The 23,464-nt window shown below is 48.3% G+C and overlaps 1 protein-coding gene across 2 annotated transcripts in view; it reads right to left on the bottom strand.

The window, feature by feature from the left end:
* The window catches only part of lilli (AF4/FMR2 family member lilliputian), a 197,130-nt gene that overhangs the window by 32,248 nt on the left and 141,418 nt on the right, over window positions 1-23,464 (bottom strand). For both annotated transcript variants that reach the window (XM_037428901.2, XM_037428900.2), the window contains exons 10-11: window positions 6,951-7,005; window positions 3,428-3,480 (exon numbers count right to left, since the gene is read on the bottom strand). In XM_037428901.2, coding sequence (XP_037284798.2) covers window positions 3,428-3,480; window positions 6,951-7,005 — 108 coding nt within the window. The remainder of the gene's footprint in view (window positions 1-3,427; window positions 3,481-6,950; window positions 7,006-23,464) is intronic.

Here is a 23,464-nt window from a genome sequence, read left to right as displayed (position 1 = left end):
TCTGCAAAGATGACCGCGTAGTATGAAATGGCACTGCGACAGAAGAGCAAAGATATCACTCGTACAAGAATGCGCACAGGGTCGATAGCGGAAAATAACGGAGCCTGATGGACCGCACGAAAGTGAAATCTGTTTGCACACCAGCCTCATTTTCAACTAAAAGCCCAGCAAGATTGGCGTGATACTTTCACGTAAGCACTAAATACTAATATCTATTTTTGGCGCAGTGCTACGAACTCGAAAATGTCGTTCTTAGTTTATTCAGAGATATTGGTCTATTAAAAAAAAAAATTCGCTTCCTGGAGATAAGTCAAGGAATTGTCTTTAAAGAAACAATAAAAAAATAACGGCATATCCACGGAGTGCATGATGACGAGTCCGTCTGCGCTGCCGTCCGTCCATTCGCTCTTGCTTCCGTCCATCCGTGCTTCCAACTGCGCGACCGTCCGTCAGTTCGCGCGTCGGTCCATACGTCCATCCACGCATCCGTCCATACGTCCGTCCTTCCATCCGTCCGGCGACCCGTTCATCCATGCGCCCATTCGTCCGTGCATCTGTCTGTCTCTCCGTCCCCCCGTCCATCTAGTGAACACTCCAAGTACCGCCACGTCGCATCTTTCATCATATATTCATCACATAGATGTACCGCCATCTAGCAGACATTCAAGGACTAAACGAGAGGTGGCACGGCCGGACTAGAGGAACGACACGCGCGCGCTTTCTTACAGCCTGCGATTCGTGTCTAATTCCCACCTTTCGCCGCCTCTAGTTCATGAAACTGCGGCCCAACAATCGCTAAACCTTGTTAAAACCAACAGGTTACGCCCAGCGAGTTCAACGTGGCGACCAGATAGTGCTCAAAGGGCGTCCTTCAGATAAAAGCTTTCCTTTTTTTTTTAGTAAGTGTCAAATTCAAGGCAATTTTTATTGCAGATTAAGTCACCGATACTCTGCTCTGTGGGTTATATAACCAGAAACAACTGTCTTTTTATTTGTGGTTAACGTGCATGGGTGTTCTCCTCAATTCGAATGAGAACGCGCGTGCCGCTCCTCTAGTCCGGCTGTGGAGGTGGCTACGTAATACAACGACGCAAACTACTACTACTACTACTACTACTACTACTACTACTACTACTACTACTACCTACATCGCGGACGCACGTCCCACGGCTTAAGGAGCTTCGCCTCTAAAACAAGAAAACACGGCTTAACGTACAGTTAATAGGAAAATTGAATCACGTCAAAGCGCCCCTTTTCAACGGCGCGAAGAAGAGGGAGAGAGAAAAATTAACATATTCCCAAAGCGAACACTGCCGGGATGCGAAGCAGCAGCGTTGCGCATGCACGGGCGGCGTCACGGGTTGAACGGCGCTAACGCGGGTGCTGTGGTCAACGCTGAAAAATTCGTTTGATTGATTTTTATATGTGGGTTTTAACGTCCCAAAACCACCATGTGATTATGAGAGACGCCGTAGTGGAGGGCTCCGAAAATTTCGACCACCTGGGGTTCTTTAACGTGTACCCAAATCTGAGCACCCGGGCCTACAACATTTCCGCCTCCATCGGAAATGCAGCCGCGGCAGCCGGGATTCGAACCCGCGCCCTGCGGGTCAGCAGCCGAGTACCTTAGCCACTAGACCACCGCGGCGGGGCAGTTTTATCGTGGTGGGTAGTTTCCGTTCCGCCTACACGCACTTCAGCGAGTGCACGTCATGCATGTAATCGTCATGCATGTAATCGACGAGCCATTCTCCTCCACTGACATCAACGATGATGTCTCCCACGACTACATTCTAGCCACTGTACCCACGACTATCAGAGGCGCGCGTCGACGCACCTCGCTGCAATCAGCGTCTCATCCAGACGGCGCTGAACCTGTTACTTCGGCATGTTGGGAGCGAAATACAGCGCCAGGGTCGCGACGTCGCCGATACGCACGGCAGCGCACTCGGAGCGCTCTTCCAGGTCACCTCTGAATCGGACCGCAGAGTCAGGCGCTTCGGCGAAGGGCGCGCAGCGCTTTCGGGACGTTGCCGACGACTTCGAAAATTCGCCGTCGTTGGCCTTCCACTGTCGGCGCTTCCGCTCGGCTACCTTGGCTCGCGTCTCGTCGGTGTTACCCGCACGGCGTCTCCATTCTCGAACGCGATCGGCGTGCTTGACTCGCACCTAGTCGGTGTCGTTGGTCTTCCACTGCCGACGCTTGCGTTCGGCTTCACTGGCTCACGCCTCGTCGGTGTTTCAGGCGCGACGTCGCCATTCGCGAACGCGATCGGCTGTGCTAACACTCGCAACGCCGGCGACGGCCTGATTTGGTCAAATCGCTTTGGCGCATGTTTCGGCGGGTGAAGGAACTTCCCCTTCCGGCGTCCTCTCCATCGCAAATAAACCGACAGTTCACTTGATGTGCGCACGAATGTTACGAGCGGTGGAGAGGGTGAAGAGAGAGTGGTGACACGCAGCGAGCGCGCAGCAGGCGAGGGATAGAGTGAAGTCACCGCGCACTGCAAGGGAAGGCGTGACCTACTTGGCACCGCCCCAACATCTGCGGCGAGGAAAGCACGGTGCGGCATATTGGCCCGGGGCACGGACGGACAGCGTTACACAGGCTAGCCAAGAGCTTCTTCACATCTAAACAATCACAGCATATCCACAGAATGAATGATGATGAGTGGGGCGAAGCGTCCGTCTGTTTACGCTTCCTTACGCCCGTACTATTAAACACACTTATACTGAACAAACGCCATTTAGGAAATGAGACGTGAAGTGGTGATTAGACAGCGCCATTTATTACACTGTTCGGGAGATACTGCCGGTTACGCCTGACGCGGGACAAGGTTAGACTAAGAAGAGCTTCACCCCAAAGAAAACAACAGGCCTGTGTGCAAAGTGCAGCACAGTCACATAGAAAGCTGGACGAGCATCATTTCTAGAAACCGTTGATCACTCTCTGGGGTCTCGTACGCTTGCAAGGTACCCACTGCTCTATTTTATTATTCGGTGGCTGATAACGATGAAGAACTATGACTGAGCCCTTAGTAATGGGTTGGAAACATTTAACAACCTACTCAATACACAATTTATATTGTGTGACGCCTGGTAGTACTTTACTATGCTATCACGTTACATTGCGTATGTTATTTCCTTCCCGACATAACGCTTGTATAGGGTTTTTTGTGCGCAGGAATTTCAGAGCACCCGCGTGGCTCCGGGGCCGAATACTGAGCTGGCCCTTAGAGGGTACAGATTCGAACCGCGTTCCATCTGGGACATTTTTTTTTTACTATTTCGCGCGATATTGGTTACGGACACCAGTGGTGGACAACTACCCTCGTGATATCACAACTTTCACTGAGAAAAAAAAATCGAAGTTGCCGATCAGCGAACCCGATCAGGTTAACAAATGAAAGATCGTTAAGTAACTCACGGGTTCTTCGATATGGAGAAACCAAGTGAAGAGGTCTTGCGAAATGGTGGCTCCTGGAAAGGGGAAAAAAGAGACACAACAATGTAAATCAACGCTGCAACTCTAAATCTCAAGTGAACAAAAAAAAACAATCCAGGAGCAGCGGATGTTGCTTCAACCTATCAAGTCTAAGCGCTCATCGCAAAGAAGACAAGCACACCGCCACAATACACAATCGAATGAGATAATGCATAGCTGTTAGGTGAACTGGCTTTGTAATTGCACACCGGTCACACGTGCTTTAGCAATAGTACCAACAAACGCGATAATGCATTTACTCATGTACTGCTGGACCTCTTGCAGGTTTACAGATAGCTAATCAAAGTGGACGATTGGGCCAGTCGGTGATACATGATACCGCGCGGTAGAAAACACAGGAGGGAAACAGACAAGGACAAGCACAGTCTATGAACCGAATTTTTTTTTAATCACTCAATGCATTTATATATGACAAACAGAAAAAAAAATCAGAAATAAAGAAGAGGTTGGGATCTTAAAAAACGACAAATTTCACACACACGAAGTACGAAGCAGAATATCAGATTCATTACACACATGCGCCATTTGCCAGATACCGAAGATCTTTATCTACGAGGGCCGCCGATGGTTTGCTCACACAGTTGACAGGTTCAGCAGGTGTGGGTGTCACGCGCAGTGTTAAAGTACAGCTGTACAGCTGCATAAGCACACAGATGATCACACTCGCATGATTATTGAAGCATAGAAAATGGCGCTGAAACCTGACAACTGCGTGGGCAAACCATCGGTTGCCTTCTTAGATAAAAAGCTTCAGTATATGGCAAATGACGCAAGTGTGTAATGAATATGATATTCTGCCTCGTGCTTTGGTTGTACGAAATTTGTCGTTTGTTGAAATGCTAACTTTCTTTCTTCTTTTTTTTCCTGTTATATATGAATGCAGTGCTTAATGTATAAATCTTCAGTTGATAGTCTGCGCTTGTCCTTGTCTGTTTTCCGCCCGTGTTTTCTACCGCGCAGTATACTTCGATCATTTGCAGGTAGCCTCAATGGCAGACTTGAAGAAGACGTGCACATTGCGATAAAAAAAAAAAAGAGGGAGAGACTGATTACTTTCAGAAATATTGCTCCTCCAGGAAAGCAAACAATAAATTACTCAAAGTAATCAATTACCTTTCCTTACTTTTTCTCTCTGTATGGAAGTACAGAAAACAAACCGAAATAGCTGGACAGACTTTTTCCGTTGCGTTATCTGCGTGCTATCTCACTTCATTACCACTAAATCCAATTTTTCGAAGTGTTGATTTTTCGTCAGTCACCATCTTCCCCCGTTTCGTAGTAAAGTTTCTCTGAAATCTCGCTCGAGATGCGCCCTGAAAGAAAGGAGCACGTCGCAAAGCACCAGCACCTATAATAGCGCATAAAATTGCGGCATTAGAGTTCCTCGATGCTCTCTCCGAAGGTAATCTATAAAACATTGCATTTCCCGGTATCGTTCAATTATCGAAAGGGGTAATCGGTCAATTAAAATGGCTAAAAACGTAACTTCCTGTAATTATATACGCGAATAAGTTTGCTAAAAAAAACACGTGAGGTGGCGTTTCGTTAAAGCTGATAACTCCCGTCGTATTCGAAGAACGGCACGCCCATTTTGTGCGTCTGTTTTGCACAAGCAACGTTACTTCGTCTTCACTGCAGAGAAACGGCAAGTTTCTGAGGCGCAGCTGTCGTACGAGGGAGAGAAGCGCCGTTGAATAACTGCAGCTCGATAACTAAGCGGACAGGAAACCGAGCCCGCGAGGCGCTCACAGAGCGGCGATTAGCGCTCTCGGAGAGAAAACAGCCCGAGGCACCCGAACACGGCCGAGGGGAGTTGCGAAAGGCGACTCCCTTGCTCGCGCTTTTCATGGGCACGGTCAATGTTTCACAAGCGACCGCAGAAGGCAAGTGGCCTACTAACGAGACGGCGTTATCATTACGCACAATGTTAATTAGCGGGATCATAACGCGGTCACCAGTAGTCACCCTATTTTCACTGTACGTACGTGAAAAAAATTTACCATAAAAGGGTACTGCATTGCAAAAGAGGCCTTAGATGTCGCCGGCTATCAACCACCGTTTTGCCACGGCGCTGTCGTCTTCTACGCGAGTTTCAGCCATTGCGTACATAGTTCAGTTTTCAACGCCAATCTCAAGAAAGCCGAAATAGCTCCATTATATACGTACGTGCCGCTAACCGCAAAACAACATCGTTGGCCGGAACACAGACGCCCACAAATTGGGAGGAGTGCTAGGTCACGGCTCGCGGTTGCGCCAGTGTTGTCAGACACTCGGGCCACTCGAGTGCTTATAAAAAAATATTCACTATAAATTAAGTACGAGACATAATGCGCTGAAATTTCGCCAGCATCTTTGCGAAGGCTGCAAACAGGGAGATGAGTTCAACGATTCCCAAAACAAAGTTTGCGGATGACATCGACCATCCGCGCAGGGACAGCGAGGTTCGTACGCATGCGTTGTGACAGTTTGAGGTACACGGGGCACATCGTACAACCGAATAGCATCAGCACGCACTTGATAAGAATAGACGCATTACTGTGTCTCACGACAACCACCACGACCGAAATGAGAACTATAAGATGTCAAGACACATTCTCGAATCTTTCTTGCCACGGTGACCTTGAACCACGCTACTGCAAATAAACAGTTCACTAAAATTGCACAGTCGGCTACAAAAGGGCGCGGCTTGCGACTACGAATAAAGACGTCATTTAGCCTTGCACAATAGTTAAGCTCATTCATGCAAGTGCGTAGAAAGAGTTTCGCAATGGTTTGACTTCAGACTATTCTAACGGCGGGTGAAAGTTTGTGAGCTACACTGTCTCTGACCATTTCGATAGCTGGAAAGCACAATACCCCAGTTACAAAGCTATAGAACAGCGACGCCTCACAAATGCGGCCGTTCTGTGCTCTCCGTGTGTACACCTATATACAGTACCACACTCTTCTCTCGAAACGATTATAATCTACAGTGCTTGTCGCATTTATTTACTGATTAAATGTTCAAAGGAAGACCAGATTATAAACCACTATGCAGTCTGGCGAAGAATAACTTTTGCCGACAACAGAATGTTTTCACGCGAACGACTACGTAATAAAAATGCGGTTCCCCACGGAGGATGGAAACACGTGGAGACAGAAGGAAACACACAGGAAAGAGAGCTGATCTCTGTGTGTTTCTCTCTGTCTCCTCGTGTTTGTGCTGTTTCGCGAAGATGATGCCATGGAGCCTGCGTCGTGGATAGGTGTGGACGCTAGGTGCGGACGTCAAACCATGCGCGCACAGAGCACGCATACGTAGCTGTTCATGTACTAGTACATCACAACTTCGGATGGATCGAAAAAAAAAACGGCTCGGCTCGATATAAAGCACGAATGTGAAGCATTCATATATATGAAACACAGAAGCGCGGACGAGGCCAGCGCTGCTGGACATATCGCTCACCTGGTCATCGTCGCTATCGCTCATCTCCAGGTCATCCTGAAGGTTGCTGCTGCCCCTGCAACAGAAAAAGGGGGTCGGAAAATTAGACACAGCCCCAAAAACGAAATACAACAAAAGGATAGCGCTTATTCATGTAAAAATCGAGGTACACATTCATCCAAACGAAAAAATTTAGTTGTAAGCGAGCACACAGTGAAAGGTTCTCTGGCTAGGAAACAAGAGCCACTGATACCGGTTTTTTATTAACTTTTTAATTTCACTATTAAGCAAAAGAACACACGTGCGAGATTACTATATTTAAGGGAGAAAGGAGATAGAGCTAAGCGATGACTTGAGTTCGACGGCATCGTGAAAGTACAATGCTGAGCAGCCTTAACTGTACTCTGTGGAAGTCGGCATAAAGCTCATTGCCCTTCGGCTATTCTTATGTTTCGGCATGATATTCCCGGTAGCCGCTACGGTGTTGATGATTCGAACCCTGTACTTTTGCGCATTAAGAATTGTCTTGTTACAGTGTACAAGCCACTGACCGACACTCTATAAATAAAGAAACACCGCATTTGGGCCGCGAGGTTTTCTTTACTAAGCCGCCCAGACGCGAATGACTCCTGGCCAAGCGCGCCGGCGAACGCAACTAAACGAGCCAATGTCAAAAGGAACGAAGCAAGAAAACGAGCCGGTCTCTCGTCGCACCAGCGTCGTCACGTGCATACCAAGCGAGCATGCCACGCGCCGTACACAAGCTGCCCGCATTAATTACTCCTAATGAGTACCGCTCGTGTAATGGAAGCCAACGTACGAGAGCACGGCGGGGACGACGAATACGAAACCGAGTACGCGCATTGATTAATGGCCCCTCGCGAAGCAGTCCGTGCCGTTTCCGTTTCTCGTTTGCGGGCGTTTCCGCCGCGTACGCGTTTCAGCTTTCTCCTCGGTCCACGCAGGGAGGATGCCGGCTTGAGTCGAGACAAAGCCGCCACACGCAAGGGACGACTCCTTCGCGTGTCAGCGATCACGGCTTCCGTGCGCGCGCTGTTTGAACAGCCAGCCTTCCTCTCTCCGAATAGATCCTGCATTTACGGCGCAACTAACTCCCACTGTGGCCGGATGTCTCGCATCGACCCACGTCAAATCACCACCCCAAATAATTTAAGAACAAGAAGAAAGAAAAAAAAAATGGCCCCGCATCTGCATCTTACACTGCAAATGTCGTCGGAAGACGATAGTCTTGCGTCTGGAGAGAGTGAACAAAACGCTTATTTGATGATCTGCGAAAGAAAGTCGGTGAATGGTATTCTGGATGCGCTGCGTTAGAGTGCCTCGAGCGTGCAGCGGAGGCGAACGAGCGCATCAAGTCACGTCACACCTGAGACATGAGTGCTATCTGGCAGTTATCTCGGAAAACGAAGCGTGAGCGCCAAACGTGCCCGTCTCTGAGGTGTTAAGGTGTAGAACGCAAGGCGACGGGTAGGTAGGTGCCACCAGCATGTCGTCTTAGCAAAGCGCTGGAAACACTTGCCTTTTCGTGCAAGCGTTGCATGGTCAGCGCAACGTAACAAACGCTACAGTCCTTATAATTACTTATGTATGCCTTTTCTAGTAAGAAACACACATACAGAATATTGACGTGTTGTTATGGTGCCTCAGATATGCACAATAATTGCTTTTTAATTGACAATCGCAAAAGTATGAACGCTGAATCTTGAGCAATATTGGTGGGCGCTGCGGATGGGGTCGGTCGTTTGGAGTATCGTTTGGCCACTTAGGTGCCGTTTAGGGCACCGTTAAGGGCGGACAAACAGATAGACAGGCAGACAGACACCGAATTTTTTGCGTCGGACGTCCCAAAGAAAGACTCATCGCACGGTCACGTATACAAGCAGTATATAGCGGCAGTGTTGGAGAACAATAATTCCCCAGTAAGCGAGACTGTGGTCTGCCGTTCATCAAATGCAGACGGTGGAAAATCGCCGTTACCGCGCCACACTGGTTCTGTGCAGTGCCTCGAAAACCACGGGAACAACAATCAGACGCTGCACTATAACAGTCCACGGGCGACGTCTAATATCCCACACGCACGCACGTCAATAGTAGCGTGCCATCCTTTGTGTAGCTACCGGTGAAAGCGGTACGACGTAGCGCATTTATTTATATCGTTTTGTTCACCTTGTCGCGCTGAAGAAGTTGAATGAACACAGTTACTGTGCCGGCAAAGCCTACCTTTTCTTGAAGGGACACTACCGTGACAACTGAACTGAATATACGCACGGATGCGGGAAAGAAAGGCACGGAAAACTCATCTCTAAAAGCTTTATGAAGATATAAGTTTCCGTGCCTTTCCGTTCCACCGGTGCGCGTCCCGACTTCTCTCTTGTGTCCTCTCTCGGAATCTACTCTTACCCAAGAGGGCCGCCAAATGTGCGGATTGCATCGACGCATTATACTTGAGCGATGGCGACGGACTCGATCAAGGGGTCCACGGGCTCGAGGGGGCATATAGTCGTGCTCGCGGCGACTATATATGGCGATATCGGCGTCGCAAGACGACATGCACGAGGCAAATAATACAAACGACGCGAGAATGGGAAGATATCCAACCAACCGTTGTTCCGTTCCCCACTCTCTTGCGTTCGATTTTCCGGAATAATAATAATAATAATAATAATAATAATAATAATAATAATAATAATAATAATAATAAATAGTCTATGCATATAAGTGGCGCGGCTACACCCGAACGACGCGTCGCGGAATAACGGTGAGGAGGTATAGAAACAGAAACGCAGTATTAATCTGTGTCCAGGCATGCGTTTGCCGGGCGGGCTATAAAATGGGCGCGCGACAGAGCCGCCTTGCCGCTACGTAACGCGCCATTGTGACGTCCGCGGGGCCGCATCGCATTGGTCTCGCCCGCGTGGCTCCCCTCAAGGTCGGCCCGGAGAAGGAATGGTCCACGGGCACGAGCGTGCACCAAACGCCGCTCAGCAAACCGCAAATCCCCGCCGATGGAAAACCGCGAGAGGTCGCCACGCAAGGTCAGGTCGAGGACAGGCGAGTCGTGTAAACACCTACGCGCTCGGTAGCGCCGCTGCAAGGCATCCGAGTATACGGCAGGCGGCCGTCGCGACGTTGAAATCCTTCGCCGTCGTACCATTTCCCAAGCGGTTTCTCGATTCTTTCAACTGGAGCTGCCAGAAGCGTAAAATTAAGCCGTACAAGTTATCCGTCGCTACGGCAGTTCCAGGTTGTCCACGGTGCGTCCGAAGGGCCCCGCTGCGTTTGTTTAATCATGATATGAGACAGCTACGCTACACAAAAGCCGTGACACGCTAAGTGGAGGGGATTCGCGGAGCAACCGATTTCGATATGAGCAGGGAAAGCGGCGTTTGTTTCGACTACATTGGGCGGCTAGAGTGCTGTCTATGCCGATCCACCTCAAGAGGAAACTAGGAGGCACCGGGGGGCGGAGTAGCGTCGTTCGTTTTGACAGCTCGCACACCTCCTCCTCTTCTAGGAACGAGACCCATCCCAACAGGTTGTGGGCTCGGGACGGAAGGAGTTAACCACACATATGACGCACGTGGCTTGTCGCTGCTGCCTCCTACCCCGAGACTACACAAAGGAAAAAAAATCTTCTACGCACGCTTGCCCTCGCCAAGAACGAGAACCCGGAAGATGTCGACGGCGCCATAAAGTAACCGATGAAATCGACAACGAAAGGACTAATGCTATTGGAAGAGCCGTTCGCGACTTCTCTATTAATGTATTTGAAAGAAGGTCATATGAGAACAAATTTGGAATGTTACGCTTTAACGCGGGAAAACAAACCCCATTTCAAGAAAAGGAATGTGTGTATCAACTTTAGTCTTCCCAAACCACGGCATGTCCTGCTGCAGCACGAGCGATCCTGCATGACAAACAACGCTGCCTCTAGAACACGAGGACTGCCTTCCAAAAAGAGGGAAGCCCCGGCCGGCCACGTCCTTTTCACTCATTACGTGGGCGCTCTATTCCGGCAGCTGCGTCAACCTGCAGGGTGCATTTCATCAACCAAACTAGATGCGCAAACCGGGGAGCCGACGATGGGGGAAACCGAAGAGTTTGTTTTCGCCTTTGTTCAAGCAAGCGTTAAGGAGGACGAACCGAGAGTCAAACATGGAAAGTGTAAGCGGATGTCATTCGTGTCAAATAAGTGTGAAGAAATTAAGGTGGACGAGAACATTACTTGCCACCGGCAGGGACCGAAGCTGCAAGCTTCGAACAACGCGTCCAAAGGGTCATCCATCGTTGCATCGAACGTGTTATTCAAAGGTTGCAAGTTCGGTCGCTGTACGAAAAGTTGTCCTTTCGAGCACTCTAATCTGTTCACACTTGCGTCTTGACTACCACAAATGACATCCCCAACATTCTCCATGGCTCGACTGTCGGTTATTCTTGATAGACCCCACAGCCACAACACAAGAACCAAGCGAGCAAAAGATTACGAAGTTGAAGAACGAACACGCCGTCGGTGAGAATATTGGCGAAGGTGACTTCTAAAACTTCGGTGACGAGCGGTTACAACCAGAGAGAGAGCACTCCAAACTACACATAGATTAAGCTCCCGTCGCGAACTTTGATTGTGAAATGGTCAGACGTGCGACACGAACATAGAATCCTTCCTTTCCGCGAGTGAAAATTGCCAAACGTATATAGACCATTCACAAATTTGAAAAGTCGCGAATTCTTCGACGGTAGCGAACACCTGTCGCGCGATTCAGGAAGCAGCCTCGCCGAAACATTTGAACCTCTTTTGAAGGATTTCACGACGCCCGCGAAGGGCGCGGCATTCTTCCCGGAACAAAACAAAACAAAAAAAGTATACACAGCGAGGCTTTCTCGGGCAGCCGCGGCTTTTTTTTTTTTTCTTCATTGCGTCCCCTTTTACGGCGCAGCATGCGGAACATCTGTTGCCAGCGACACAATCAGTCACGCTGGGCGCCTGACGCAAGACCGCCTGCGCGCCGAGCCCCTCGCAGCCGCGCCTGTTTCCACCTCTCGTTACAATCGACGAAAAGGTGCGTCCATCCACAATGCACCTCGGTGCGCGCGGAAGGGAGCCTCCGCGAGATCGGATACCGCAATGCGAGGCCGCAGCCCCAATATACGTATACATAAGCGCCGTCACTTTCATCGGTCTTCTTGCGCATACGTTTTCACCGCCCGAAGTTACACAAGAAAGAAAGTTCCCACACTTTTTATTTGTATACCTACAAGGAATTACAGATATGAAGGGGCAAAAATTTCAATTAAAAAGACGCAGTGAATAACGATAACAGCGAGAAATCGCTTTGTCAGCGGGAAGGTGGTCAATGCAGTTGCTGTGTGCGTTTGTGCAACTGCAGTTTCTCATTTCACAGTATTAATGTCAATTTTCTGAGAGTCCAAGACCTAAAGGGTAATGCCACTGTTTATAGAGACCGAATGACGAGGCGTGCAATTTCGTGTCGATAAAACGAACAGCGATGAAATTATTTCGCGTCGCGATCTGGCAGTGAAAAAAACACAAAGCGATTATTATTACACGGGAGCACGGGTTTGTAGCTGTGAGTGCATCAGAAAACGACTCCCTTGAAACGTCGGCAGGTTAATGCGAGGAAGCGGACGCAAATTTCATGTCTCGAATCGTTACAGTTAAAATCCAACACACAAAACTGTTGCGGTGGCGTCGACTACGGGACCACTGTCCGAAAACAGTCAGCCTTTACTCCCCGCTCGCCTGAGCCAAGCACCCGAAGCTGAAACGCTTCAGAGCACGTAGGCCTCTGCTCAACGCGGCGAGGACCGATTCGGAGGTCGGCTCACTTTCGCGGCACGTAAACAACAAACGCTCGCGTCGTCTCCGCCAGCCCCAATGGCTGCCACGTAGTCGCAAGCGAGGCTTAGCGACAAAAATAACGGGCCAGGAAAGGGTTCGCCCAGCAAGGAGGGAGGGCGGCTCGTAAGCGGAGGCGCAGAAGCGGGGGAAAGCGCGCGGGAGGTTTGCGGGTTGACCGCTCTTCGTCTGACCCCGCGGCACGACACTCGGCAAGACACTCTTTTCGTCACGCGTACATAGAATAACATAGAACTGACAAGAGTGGTCACTCGGGCCGAAAAAGCGACCGAGCTACACAGCTTCAACCCCAGCCGTGGCAACACATCACTCACTGCTTCAAGGAAACACGCGTACTAGTTATATACTACAGCACCTTTTCTAGTGCATCATACGTCTACCTGTTTTTGCGTACGTGATAGTGGCCCGAATCCGTCTTTATCGTCTGCGATTGTGCGGTGCGATAAGGTCGGGCTGGGATCGGGCATGAATCGTACGCGAGAGAAGTGCACATGGCCCGGACGCGACGGCAACGTTGTCACGCTTTGTGTTCATGAGCATTTGCGGCAATGAAGAAGTACGGGCAGCAGCAGGGAGATGTCATAAAAAAAAATGTGCGATAACTTGCCTAGCGTGCCTCGCGGTCTTCGCTTGTTTCGGCTGCCTCTCAGCTTGCCTGCTGGTGGGTATGGAACGCCATCAATACTATGTTGAGTGCGTATTTCATTTTGTCGTTGAAGCCTTAACCTAACGTTTCTGGCATTGTGCTGTTCGGCGCAGAGATCTTTTTTTGTGCTCTTCCACTTCGCGTACTGTTTTCGTAGATTGCTTCACGCGAAAGAAAACTGTCAGGAATGATTTGCAGCACGTTTGCGAGAAACTTCTCTTCTTGGCTCAAGAAATTGAGTCGCCGCTCGCGGTGTTAGGGTTTCTTTCTGCCGCTACATGTATTCGAATTCACTACGTCAGTGAGGCTTCGTGAAAAGTGCGGCTATGCTCAGTATCGTTGTCTCTGCCGTTCGCAAATTGCTTGAAGGTCGAACGAACGCAATAAGTGGTGAATTTAGAAAAATGTTTGCTAGCTAAAGCTAGAACATAATCTTTCAGCAAACACTCTTGCCTCGTTAACGGCTTGCACGACACCTAAAATTGCTTTGTTTTTGCTGCGGCAACTGCTTGTGGCTGTTTTTCGCGAAAGAGCGATGTAAATTGTGCGGGAGAAAATTAGTGCGAAGGTGGGAAAGGAAACGTAGCCAACATTTTTTTTTTTCCTTTTTTCGGTACATGCCGGAGTCAAGTGCTGAGGCAACTACTGCCGTGTCGCGTTCTGCACTACACGTGTAATTGCGTGCGTTTATTGCCGTTTTAGTCTGCTGCTGTTTTTGTTATATTGTTGCCTGTACATTTATTGTTTGTAATTTACAATCATGATATGGCAGCTGTATGTTTGCGTCTCGCAGTGAAATGAACCTCTTTTCGTGCCTGCGTTTATCAAACATTAACAAAGTGGGCATGTGCTTAGCGAGAATATCAATTCAAAATAAAAGTTTTTGCTCCTTCTATGATTCTCATGTTTTAATTCAATTGTGTGCTTGCCACTCTAGCGGTGCAGCTTACACGAAGCTCATCGATGCATGCAAACGACGCGTTAAAAAAAAAATGAAGTATGGTCTCAAAGACTAGCGCGCACGTTGAAGTAGTCTCGGAGGCTGTATGATAATCCTAGTCATTACAAGAAGGTCTTCGAGATTGTCTTTCCTGCGGTCTGCCGTCTCTGGGGCTTCAGAGTTTCACCACACTCGTTTGGTATACGCTTCGAGCCCAAATCAGCCGCCGGTGCCTATAGAAGTGTCCTCTCTTGGCCTTTTATATTACTCTACGGGGAAAGCGCGCGGGAGTTTTGCGGGTTGACCGCTCTTCGTCTGACCCCGTGGCCCGCCACTCGGCAAGACATTCTTTTCGTCGCGCGCACGCCACCAGGGCGTAGCAGTGGCGGCACAGCAGCGGAACCTGCGCTCGCTCGTGTTCTTGAGCTGCAGAGACCGACTGCAACGCCAGACCGAAAACGGGACCGAATCAGATATCCCCACGTTCCGCTCGCACTACGCTGCAGCAGGACTGCCACCACAACGGCCAATTGCGACGATGCAACGACGTTTCGAGTGCAAAGGCGTGTGTGCCGCTGCCATTTCCCCGCGTGTCCGCACACGCGCCCCCCAAACTTCGCGCCAAAACTTCACCGTCGGCCCTGAAGTACCGAGGTTAGCTCGCCTAAGGTATTCGGGGCCCGAGCGACGAACACCCGCACGCGGGTGAGTTTAATTGTGTGAAGCACATTCACGACTGCGCTGGCCCGATTACGCACCCTAAGGCGAACTAAGCACACGGCAACCTTTCGAACAACGGGCGAAAATGAATTCGCGAGATCGCTTGCCAGCCGGGTACCAGGTAAACTAATGCACCGTTTGGAAGTTAAGATTCAGACAATGAACGTCTGTGCGGGCGAGTCGGAGACGCCTTGGCTACAGTGTTATGAGAGGCATGAAAAGGAACGGGCAAGTGAGCTCTGTGCAACAACTTTTGTTGCGAAACTGGCACGGCAAACTATACAATATACAGCGAAATATTCACGCTTGGTTGAAAAAAAATATAGTCGGCGAGTATACGATCAGCTTGATTGATTGATTCATTGATTGATTGATATGTGGGGATTAACTTCCCAAAACCACTATATGATTATGAAAGACGCCGTAGTGGAGGGCTCCGGAAATTGCGACCACCTGGAGTTCTTTAACGTGCACCCAAATCTGAGTATACGACCAGCTGAACTTGCGCCTATATACCGACTGTTCCGGCGAATAGAACTTCACAAACATTGTATTATGAGAGACGCCGTAGTGGAGGGCTCCGGAAATTTCGACTACCTGGACTTCTTTAACGTGCACCCAAATCTGAGTATACGATCAGCTGAACTTGCGCCTATATACCGACTGTTCCGGCGAATAGCACTTCACAAACAGTTTTAATTGAAGGGGCTGCCAAAACCAAACGCCTCACTATGTACAAATTCACGAGTGCACAGTAAAGGGTACTTGCTTGTACCAACCTCTCGTTTATGGAGTAAGACTCCATAAACAATCGGTGAGGACAAACAATTTTTCTTGGTTGCAGTTTTTGTTTTCCTATACGAGAAAGCAAAACAAACGACGCACAAAGTGTCGCTACTGAAGTTTAGCTATGGCTACAAATTTTCGCGACAGGTTTATGCACGCACTGCAGGGTATCAGTATTATCAACGTTTTCGATGCAACTTATTTCGTCGTATATACACAGCGAGTTTACGGCTTTCTGAATTGAAATTTTCTATAGCAGTCATGGAATGCAATAACACTTTTACTCATTTTCCTGCCGATACCGAAAGGCGGCTAACGCGAAGACAACGGGGTCACTTATAGTTCCGAAACATCGTTCATGGTTACATGTTCCGTTTATTGCCGTGGCACGGACAGCTTCGGTAAAGCCCATTGAAAACCTGTTTAGTGGCCGTCCCACAAGTCTACCCCGAGAGAATGCCTCAAAAGAGTACTGACACCATTCTAGGGTACCCCGAACTATCTACGCTCTCCACACGCTGGAGCCAGATAACACGCATAAGGCATTTTACGATAATTTTAAAAGTGTACATCGATCAGCATCCCCAACCACAACGAACATCATCACGACGAGTCAACACAGTTCACTGGGGTTCGCGAATTCTGCGTCCTACAAACAGATCAAGTCACTGACAGAGTCTCTGGAGAGATAATTCGCCCACTGTTTTTTTTACGTGAACCACGTACGAGTGACAGCTGTTGCTGTACTCGGGGACAACTTCCTGTGGCGATGAAGTATAGCTACGGTGGCGGAGCCACTACACACGTTCGCCTCTGCGAAAAAAGCCCGGCTACACTCGCTTTTCGAATGACGGTCGTGTTAGAATGATACGACAGCACAGAACTTGCTACGTCTGCTTACACAGTCATTTGTTCACGAAATGCGACACAAGCTCCTTCGGCAAGTCGTCGAAATAGCTGGAGGTCGACGCGCGCTCACCTAAAGGCGAAGACGCCATTTTGATTGACTCTTAGGTGCACCTAAAACGTGAACTTTTTCAGACGTGCAAGACGCGAAATTACACTTTATAAAGCAAAACAATTTCATCTCCTGAATTTATTCAACGTCTCTTTATAAACAGCATCCTGTAGAAAATAGAGCAATGTTGTTTTTATTATTTTTGCACATGCCCACTTTGGTTCCGTAGCCTTCCCTTCGTCGACACAGAAAGTTGTCCCCGAGTATAGTACGTCGCGAATCGCGGTGTTCCCTTGACGTCGGACTTGTGTTGACACGTCGCTGCGAAGCCGCCCCCTCACATATATATATATATATATATATATGAGGATCCTGCCCGTGGCAAGTTATCTTTTCACCCACTTTTCTTTCTTCATATTTACAATACAATTCGGTCTAATATCTTCCCCTATACTTTATTATTGTCTGTTAGATCTCATTATTATCGTGCAAACCACGGAAAAACGAGCCCTTAAATATACACTTCTTTCCTTGATATATATATATATATATATATATATATATATATATATATATATATATATATATATATATATATATATATATATATATATACACTTAAGAGCTCATTTTTTTTTCGTGTTTGACACAATATTAATGGGATCTAACAGGTCAATGATGCCAAGGAAAATATAAGGGAAGTTATTAGAACGTATTGTAATGTGAATGTGAAAAAAGAAAAGTGGGTGAAAAGATAACTTGCCGTGGGCAGTAACCGAACCTGCGATCTTCAAATAACGCATTCGATGCTCTGCCACTGAGCTACCACGGCGGCTATCCCCTCCAGCCACTTTATTGGGTTTATATGTGAATTTAAACGTGGGAGTGTCAGTCAGCGCCACCAGTAGCCATGGCGGCGAGTGTGGCACACTCTTTATGAGCCTGTTTGGCATCACGTAGCACGTGAACTTATTAGGAGTGGGCAGCTGACCAATATTCCCTCCTCATACAACTTGAAGACACCAAGTCTGCCAGTACGAAACCCTCGTTAATGAATAAGGGAAAGAAGAGTATACTTAAGGGCTCGTTTTTCCGTGTTTTGAGACAATGTTAATGAGATCTAACAGACAATAATGCCGAAGAATGTATAGGGGAGGTTACTAGACCAAATTGTCATGTAAATGTGAAGAAAAAAAGATATATATATATATATATATATATATATATATATATATATATATATATATATATATATATATATATATATATATATATATATATATATATATATATATATATTTGTGGGGTTTAACGTCCCAAAACCACCATATGATTATGAGAGACGCCGTAGTGGAGGGCTCCGGGAATTTCGACCACCTGGGGTTCTTTAACGTGCACCCAAATCTGAGCACACGGGCCTACAACATTTCCGCCTCCATCGGAAATGCAGCCGCCGCAGCCGGGATTCGAACCCGCGACCTGCGGGTCAGCAGCCGAGTTATATATATATATATATATATATATATATATATATATATATATATATATATATATATATATTCTAAGGTCCTCGACATTCGCGCTTTCGTTTAGAGCAACAACATGAATATGCTTAGAACTCGTGTCAGTGCCCATGACCTGTTTCACAGACGGCCTGAAAACGTAACCACCGATGCCCAAGAGAAACGAACCGCACCACTTGGTCTGCAAAGAAGACGGCTCGAAAGTGACACAGCCGGCTCGAGTATACAGGGCGGTCAAGGCCTCGCGACGGGGTTTTTTTTTTCTTCTTTTTTTCCCTTGACGGGCGACAAAGCGGGCTGGGCTGGGTGGCACTGGGCGACGCCGCGCTGGGGCCATGACCCGCAAGCGACGCACTTCTTCCTCGCGAGCACACAATCACGAGGAAGGAGGAAACGGCGCCCACGACGACGACGGCACAACGCAACTTGGGCGTCACACGGGACACGATTAATTACACCTCCGGAGAGTTTCCGCCGATGGAAACATCGCGAATTCAAGTCGCCATGAACCCGCGGTATAGCGAAGGAGAACTAAGAAAGAAAAAAAGGAGGAGGAGGTAAGTTTATTTACAGAAAGGCAGAGAGGTCGGCCTGAGCGATAGCTTGTGCACCTTCCGCTTTTCCTTCCCCCAGTGTAGAGTAGCAGGCTATAGCCTGCTACTCTACACTGGGGGAAGGGAAAGGGGAAAAGAAAGATTAATGGATGACGATGGTGAGATAGAGAGGTGAGTATGTAGTGTTCTTTCTAGCTGAGACACATTTTATAGCCGCGCATATAGTCCAGTTGTTTCCAAAAAGGTTATAACTGCTCTTGTGACCGCAGTTGCACTGTTGGTGTCTGGCCAGTATGCACGCTTATTAAAGGGACACTATTGGTTTAGCTATTGAATAAAGTGCTCTATGGGCACTCTAGTGGCGTTAATATCTCACAAGTTCATTAAAATAGGAGAGAATTAAGGTCAAAGTATCCCTTTTATTCAAATTTCGCGCCAAAATTAGCGCGCGTGACTACACAATTTGAAAGTGTACTTGTATTTTGACGACATTCAATTCCCTGAAAACTAGTAGGTATCTGGCCCCACCAGCACACATTGTGCTTTGTTTTTTTACCTATCAGGAGCTACGCGTGGCCCCCGTAAACACCGTTAAAATTTATGACGTCACGGCGCTTGGCGCAGAAATTTCGAGGTGGCACCGCCACCGGCATTTACTTTAGCGCGTTTTTTTCGCTTACCAAACGCATTCTCGCGGCGAGCGGGGTGGCTTTGTAATTGTGAAAGGTAATAGATTAACAACAGAGAAATAGCTTTAGTGTCCCTCGAAGTAAAGTGTTGTACTGGGGCGAGCTGGTATAGATACGTGTGAAATTTGGAGCGTGGAAAATTGGACACAGAGAAGAAGACATCGGACTGGCGCTGACTGAAAAATTAAGTAAACTGAAAGTAAAATCGCTCGCTAGGAGGCTGAGCAGGCATACCTTCCGGGAAAACCTGTAAGATGGTGTCCGTTCGCTTTAGCGATAATAAATTTTGATTTATGCCGTGTACTCAGATTCGGGCGCACGTTAAAGAACCCCAGGTGGTCGAAATTTCCGGAGCCCTCCGCTACGGCACCTCTCATAATCAAATGGTAGTTTCGGGACGTTAAACCTTACAAATTAATCAAATTTCGATTTATAGATCTCACGCATGTTAAAAGTTTTTATTTTGTATCGTTCACGGACGCTCACATGAGGGCATGTCATTGGCTGTGTTGTTGTACCGCCATTGCCAAATATAACATGCGGCTTTTCCTTTAAAATAATGTTAAGTTTTCAGTCAACGCCTGCCTATAGTGTCTTCTTCTGTGGGTGCAGTTGTCCAAACTCCATGTATCCGAGCTTGCTGCAATCAACACGAAGAGACGTTCAAGGAGGTATCAGACCAAGAAATACACTCGAAGAGTCATCTTCGTTGCACTGACCAAAAACAATGACATGCGATGCAAGGCGAGAATGAAAGCTGCGGTAAAATGATAGCAGCCTCATCATCTTTAATAACGCGATGCTCATTCAAACGCGATAAAGACCGCAAGTTTCAGTCGCAGTCCGATTAGATAATATGCCTCGGCGGTTGCGATTCTGTCGCATCGCGAGAACTGCGCCGCTTACCTCCGACGTAATTAACAAACTGCACAGCGAGTACGCGCAATAAAGAACAAAAAATATATCTATTGAATAGCTACTGTGACGCACTGACGAGGCCTCAAAGTGAGAGCTACTAATACGCGGATAACTTCCCGTTAGGAGTTCCTGCTGCTTATCGACCGCGGCAACAATGCTTCAAATATCTGGCACGACCTTTTTCGCGAATATCCGTCCTCTCGTTCCGCCGCCACTCATGGAAAAAGTATCACATTACGGACTGTTTCAGACACGACGTTGCAGAACGTGAAATAAGGACGGAGAGATTATGGATACACAGCAGCCACGAGTGCCACCAAATAAAATTACCAAATCACACACCACCACCACCATCAATTGACATGCTTTTTCACGTGCTGCTCACGATGGTGACCAGGATCTTTGGATAGGAAGCGTGGGGCTCAGATACAAAGGGACCGCAACAACGCATATAGCGGGGATGAGAAATAGCAACAAGGCCGCGATACCACGAAGCAAACCGAGGGTTCGTTAATAAGAGTAAACACACAACATTTCTTAGTACACAATGAGACTAAACAAGTAAAGGTCCAGAAATCTCCTGCGGAGAGAATGAGAAACAGAATCTCACATCGCGCAAGCGAGAGACACTTCTCGCTGCACAGTGTATGTCCCGAGCAGGAGCTAGCAACCGAATAAGACGCCACCGTTGAGTGATAGCTGGCGCCGACAAAGACGGCTACAAGGCTGGCACCGACAGAGCGGCTGATGCGAGGACCTTCCTCCTTGGCACCGAAATAATTAATTAATGACCGTCACCAAGTGATTACGTTTATGCAGATGTAAGCGCCGAGTTTGCCATCGAAAGAACGCGCATCAATTAATCACGCGCTGCCATCGCCACGATTTCGTTTTTAAAGAGGTAAGCACTCGACTACACATATCCATTTGAACCCGCGAACGTTGATTGATTGATTGATTTGTGGGGTTTAACGTCCCAAAACCATTATTTGATTATGAGAGACGCCGTAGTGGAGGGCTCCGGAAATTTTGACCACCTGGGGTTCTTTAACGTGCACCCAAATCTGAGTACAGAACCCGCGAACGTCAGAGTTGAGGGATGTTACTTATATGTAGAAAAGGAGCGCTACATAGCTCGACATTCGGGGGTGACAAGCGGTAGACCTCTTAGATTATATGCACGCAGGCTTTGCGTTATTGGGGTACGCGCGCTATTTTTGAAAAATAAATGTCAAGGCATGACGCTTGCGCAGTGGCAGCGAACGCCAATACAAAACTCTGGGTATATAGCAATTCGTTAACGAAGAAGCCTGCAGCTGATAGACGGTTACGAAAGCAGTTACGACACAAGTACTGGTCTTAAGGCATCTCGGAAAGACCACGCGGGCAGCGCTTTTAAAGCCTCGCTCGCGCCGATTCACGAGCGAACCAACTAACGAATTCCAGGCGATATCAATGCACGGTCTTCCTACAGCTTCGTCATGGAAGCCCGTCTATCTACTCGAGTCAGCTCACTCGCATCCCCCTGGGGAAAATTCGGTTCCCATCGAAAGGATAACCCGGCAATCCTTCTCCGCATGTCACCCGGCGGCACACGGCAGTCGCTTTTTGATGCTAGCTAGAAGATCGTGTACTTTGCAATGCCAGCACATGATACCCTGTTGCCACACACATTGGCGTAGACAAGTGTGGGTGTAGCCCCCTCCCTCTTTCCCCGAACGTGTTCAATTTAAGCATCTGTACACACTTACACCTACCATTTTTACACCTACCAAAATGGTAGGTGTAACATTAAGAGACAAGAAGAGAGCAGAGTGGATTAGGGGACAAACGGGGGTTCAGAATATCATAGTTGAAATAAATAAGAGGAAATGGACATGGGCCGGGCATGTAGCGCGTAGACAGGATAACCGCTGGTCATTAAGGGTAACTGACTGGATTCCCAGAGAAGGCAAGCGGGTTAGGGGGAGACAGAAAGTTAGGTGGGCAGATGAGATTAAGAAGTTTGCGGGTATAAATTGGCAGCAGCGAGCACAGGACCGGGTTAACTGGCGAAACATGGGAGAGGCCTTTGTCCTGCAGTGGACGTAGTCAGGCTGATGATGATGGTGATGATGACACACAGGCACACATACGCAAAGTATGGTTGAGCAACCTTCCCGCCGAAAAATATTTCTGCCACGCTAAAGATCGCAGCAGACAAGCGCGACGGCAGGATGCGGCACTGGCACGATACCCTCAACGGGACAAGATCCGATTCTCGGCTGGCCCCTCCTAGAAGCTTCGACTGACGGAGGGACGAGCAAACGCGCGCGAAAATCCGACACCGGCGACGGCGCCGAGCGCTGTTTCGAAGTGACGACACACGAGGAGGTGTCCAGTGTCCGTCGAAATCGGCACGACAAGCGGCGACGCGCCTCGCAATTCCCGCGTCGACGAGACAAAGTCCGCGACGCCGAAGACTCGCCGCGCCCAAGACGTTATCGCGGCCCCAGAAAGGCTGGAAGCGAGTGCCGTATTTCCTTCTTTAAGCTGATCTGCCCTCCAGAGGGGGCGGGGGCCCACTGATCAGTGGGGGCACCAGACAACCCGGAAAAGCGTTGATTGATTGATATGTGGGGTTTAACGTTCCAAAACCACCATATGATTACGAGAGACGCCGTAGTGAAGGGCTCCGGAAATTTCGACCACCTGGGGTTCTTTAGCGTGCACCCAAATCTGAGCACACGGGCCTACAACATTTCCGCCTCCATCGGAAATGCAGCCGCCGCAGCCGGCCCGGAAAAGCGTTGCTGTTTCGATTGCTCCAGACGGGTTTGTCAGTATTGAAGGTACATTAATAATAAAAAACGAATTATTTTTTCTATTACAAATTCTGATTCGTAGTTCAAAAAATGATAAATGT

The sequence above is a fragment of the Rhipicephalus microplus genome, chromosome 2 (assembly GCF_043290135.1).
Source record: "Rhipicephalus microplus isolate Deutch F79 chromosome 2, USDA_Rmic, whole genome shotgun sequence".
In the NCBI taxonomy this organism is placed as follows: Eukaryota; Metazoa; Arthropoda; class Arachnida; order Ixodida; family Ixodidae; genus Rhipicephalus; species Rhipicephalus microplus.
This window is presented reverse-complemented; position numbering and strand designations above follow the sequence as displayed.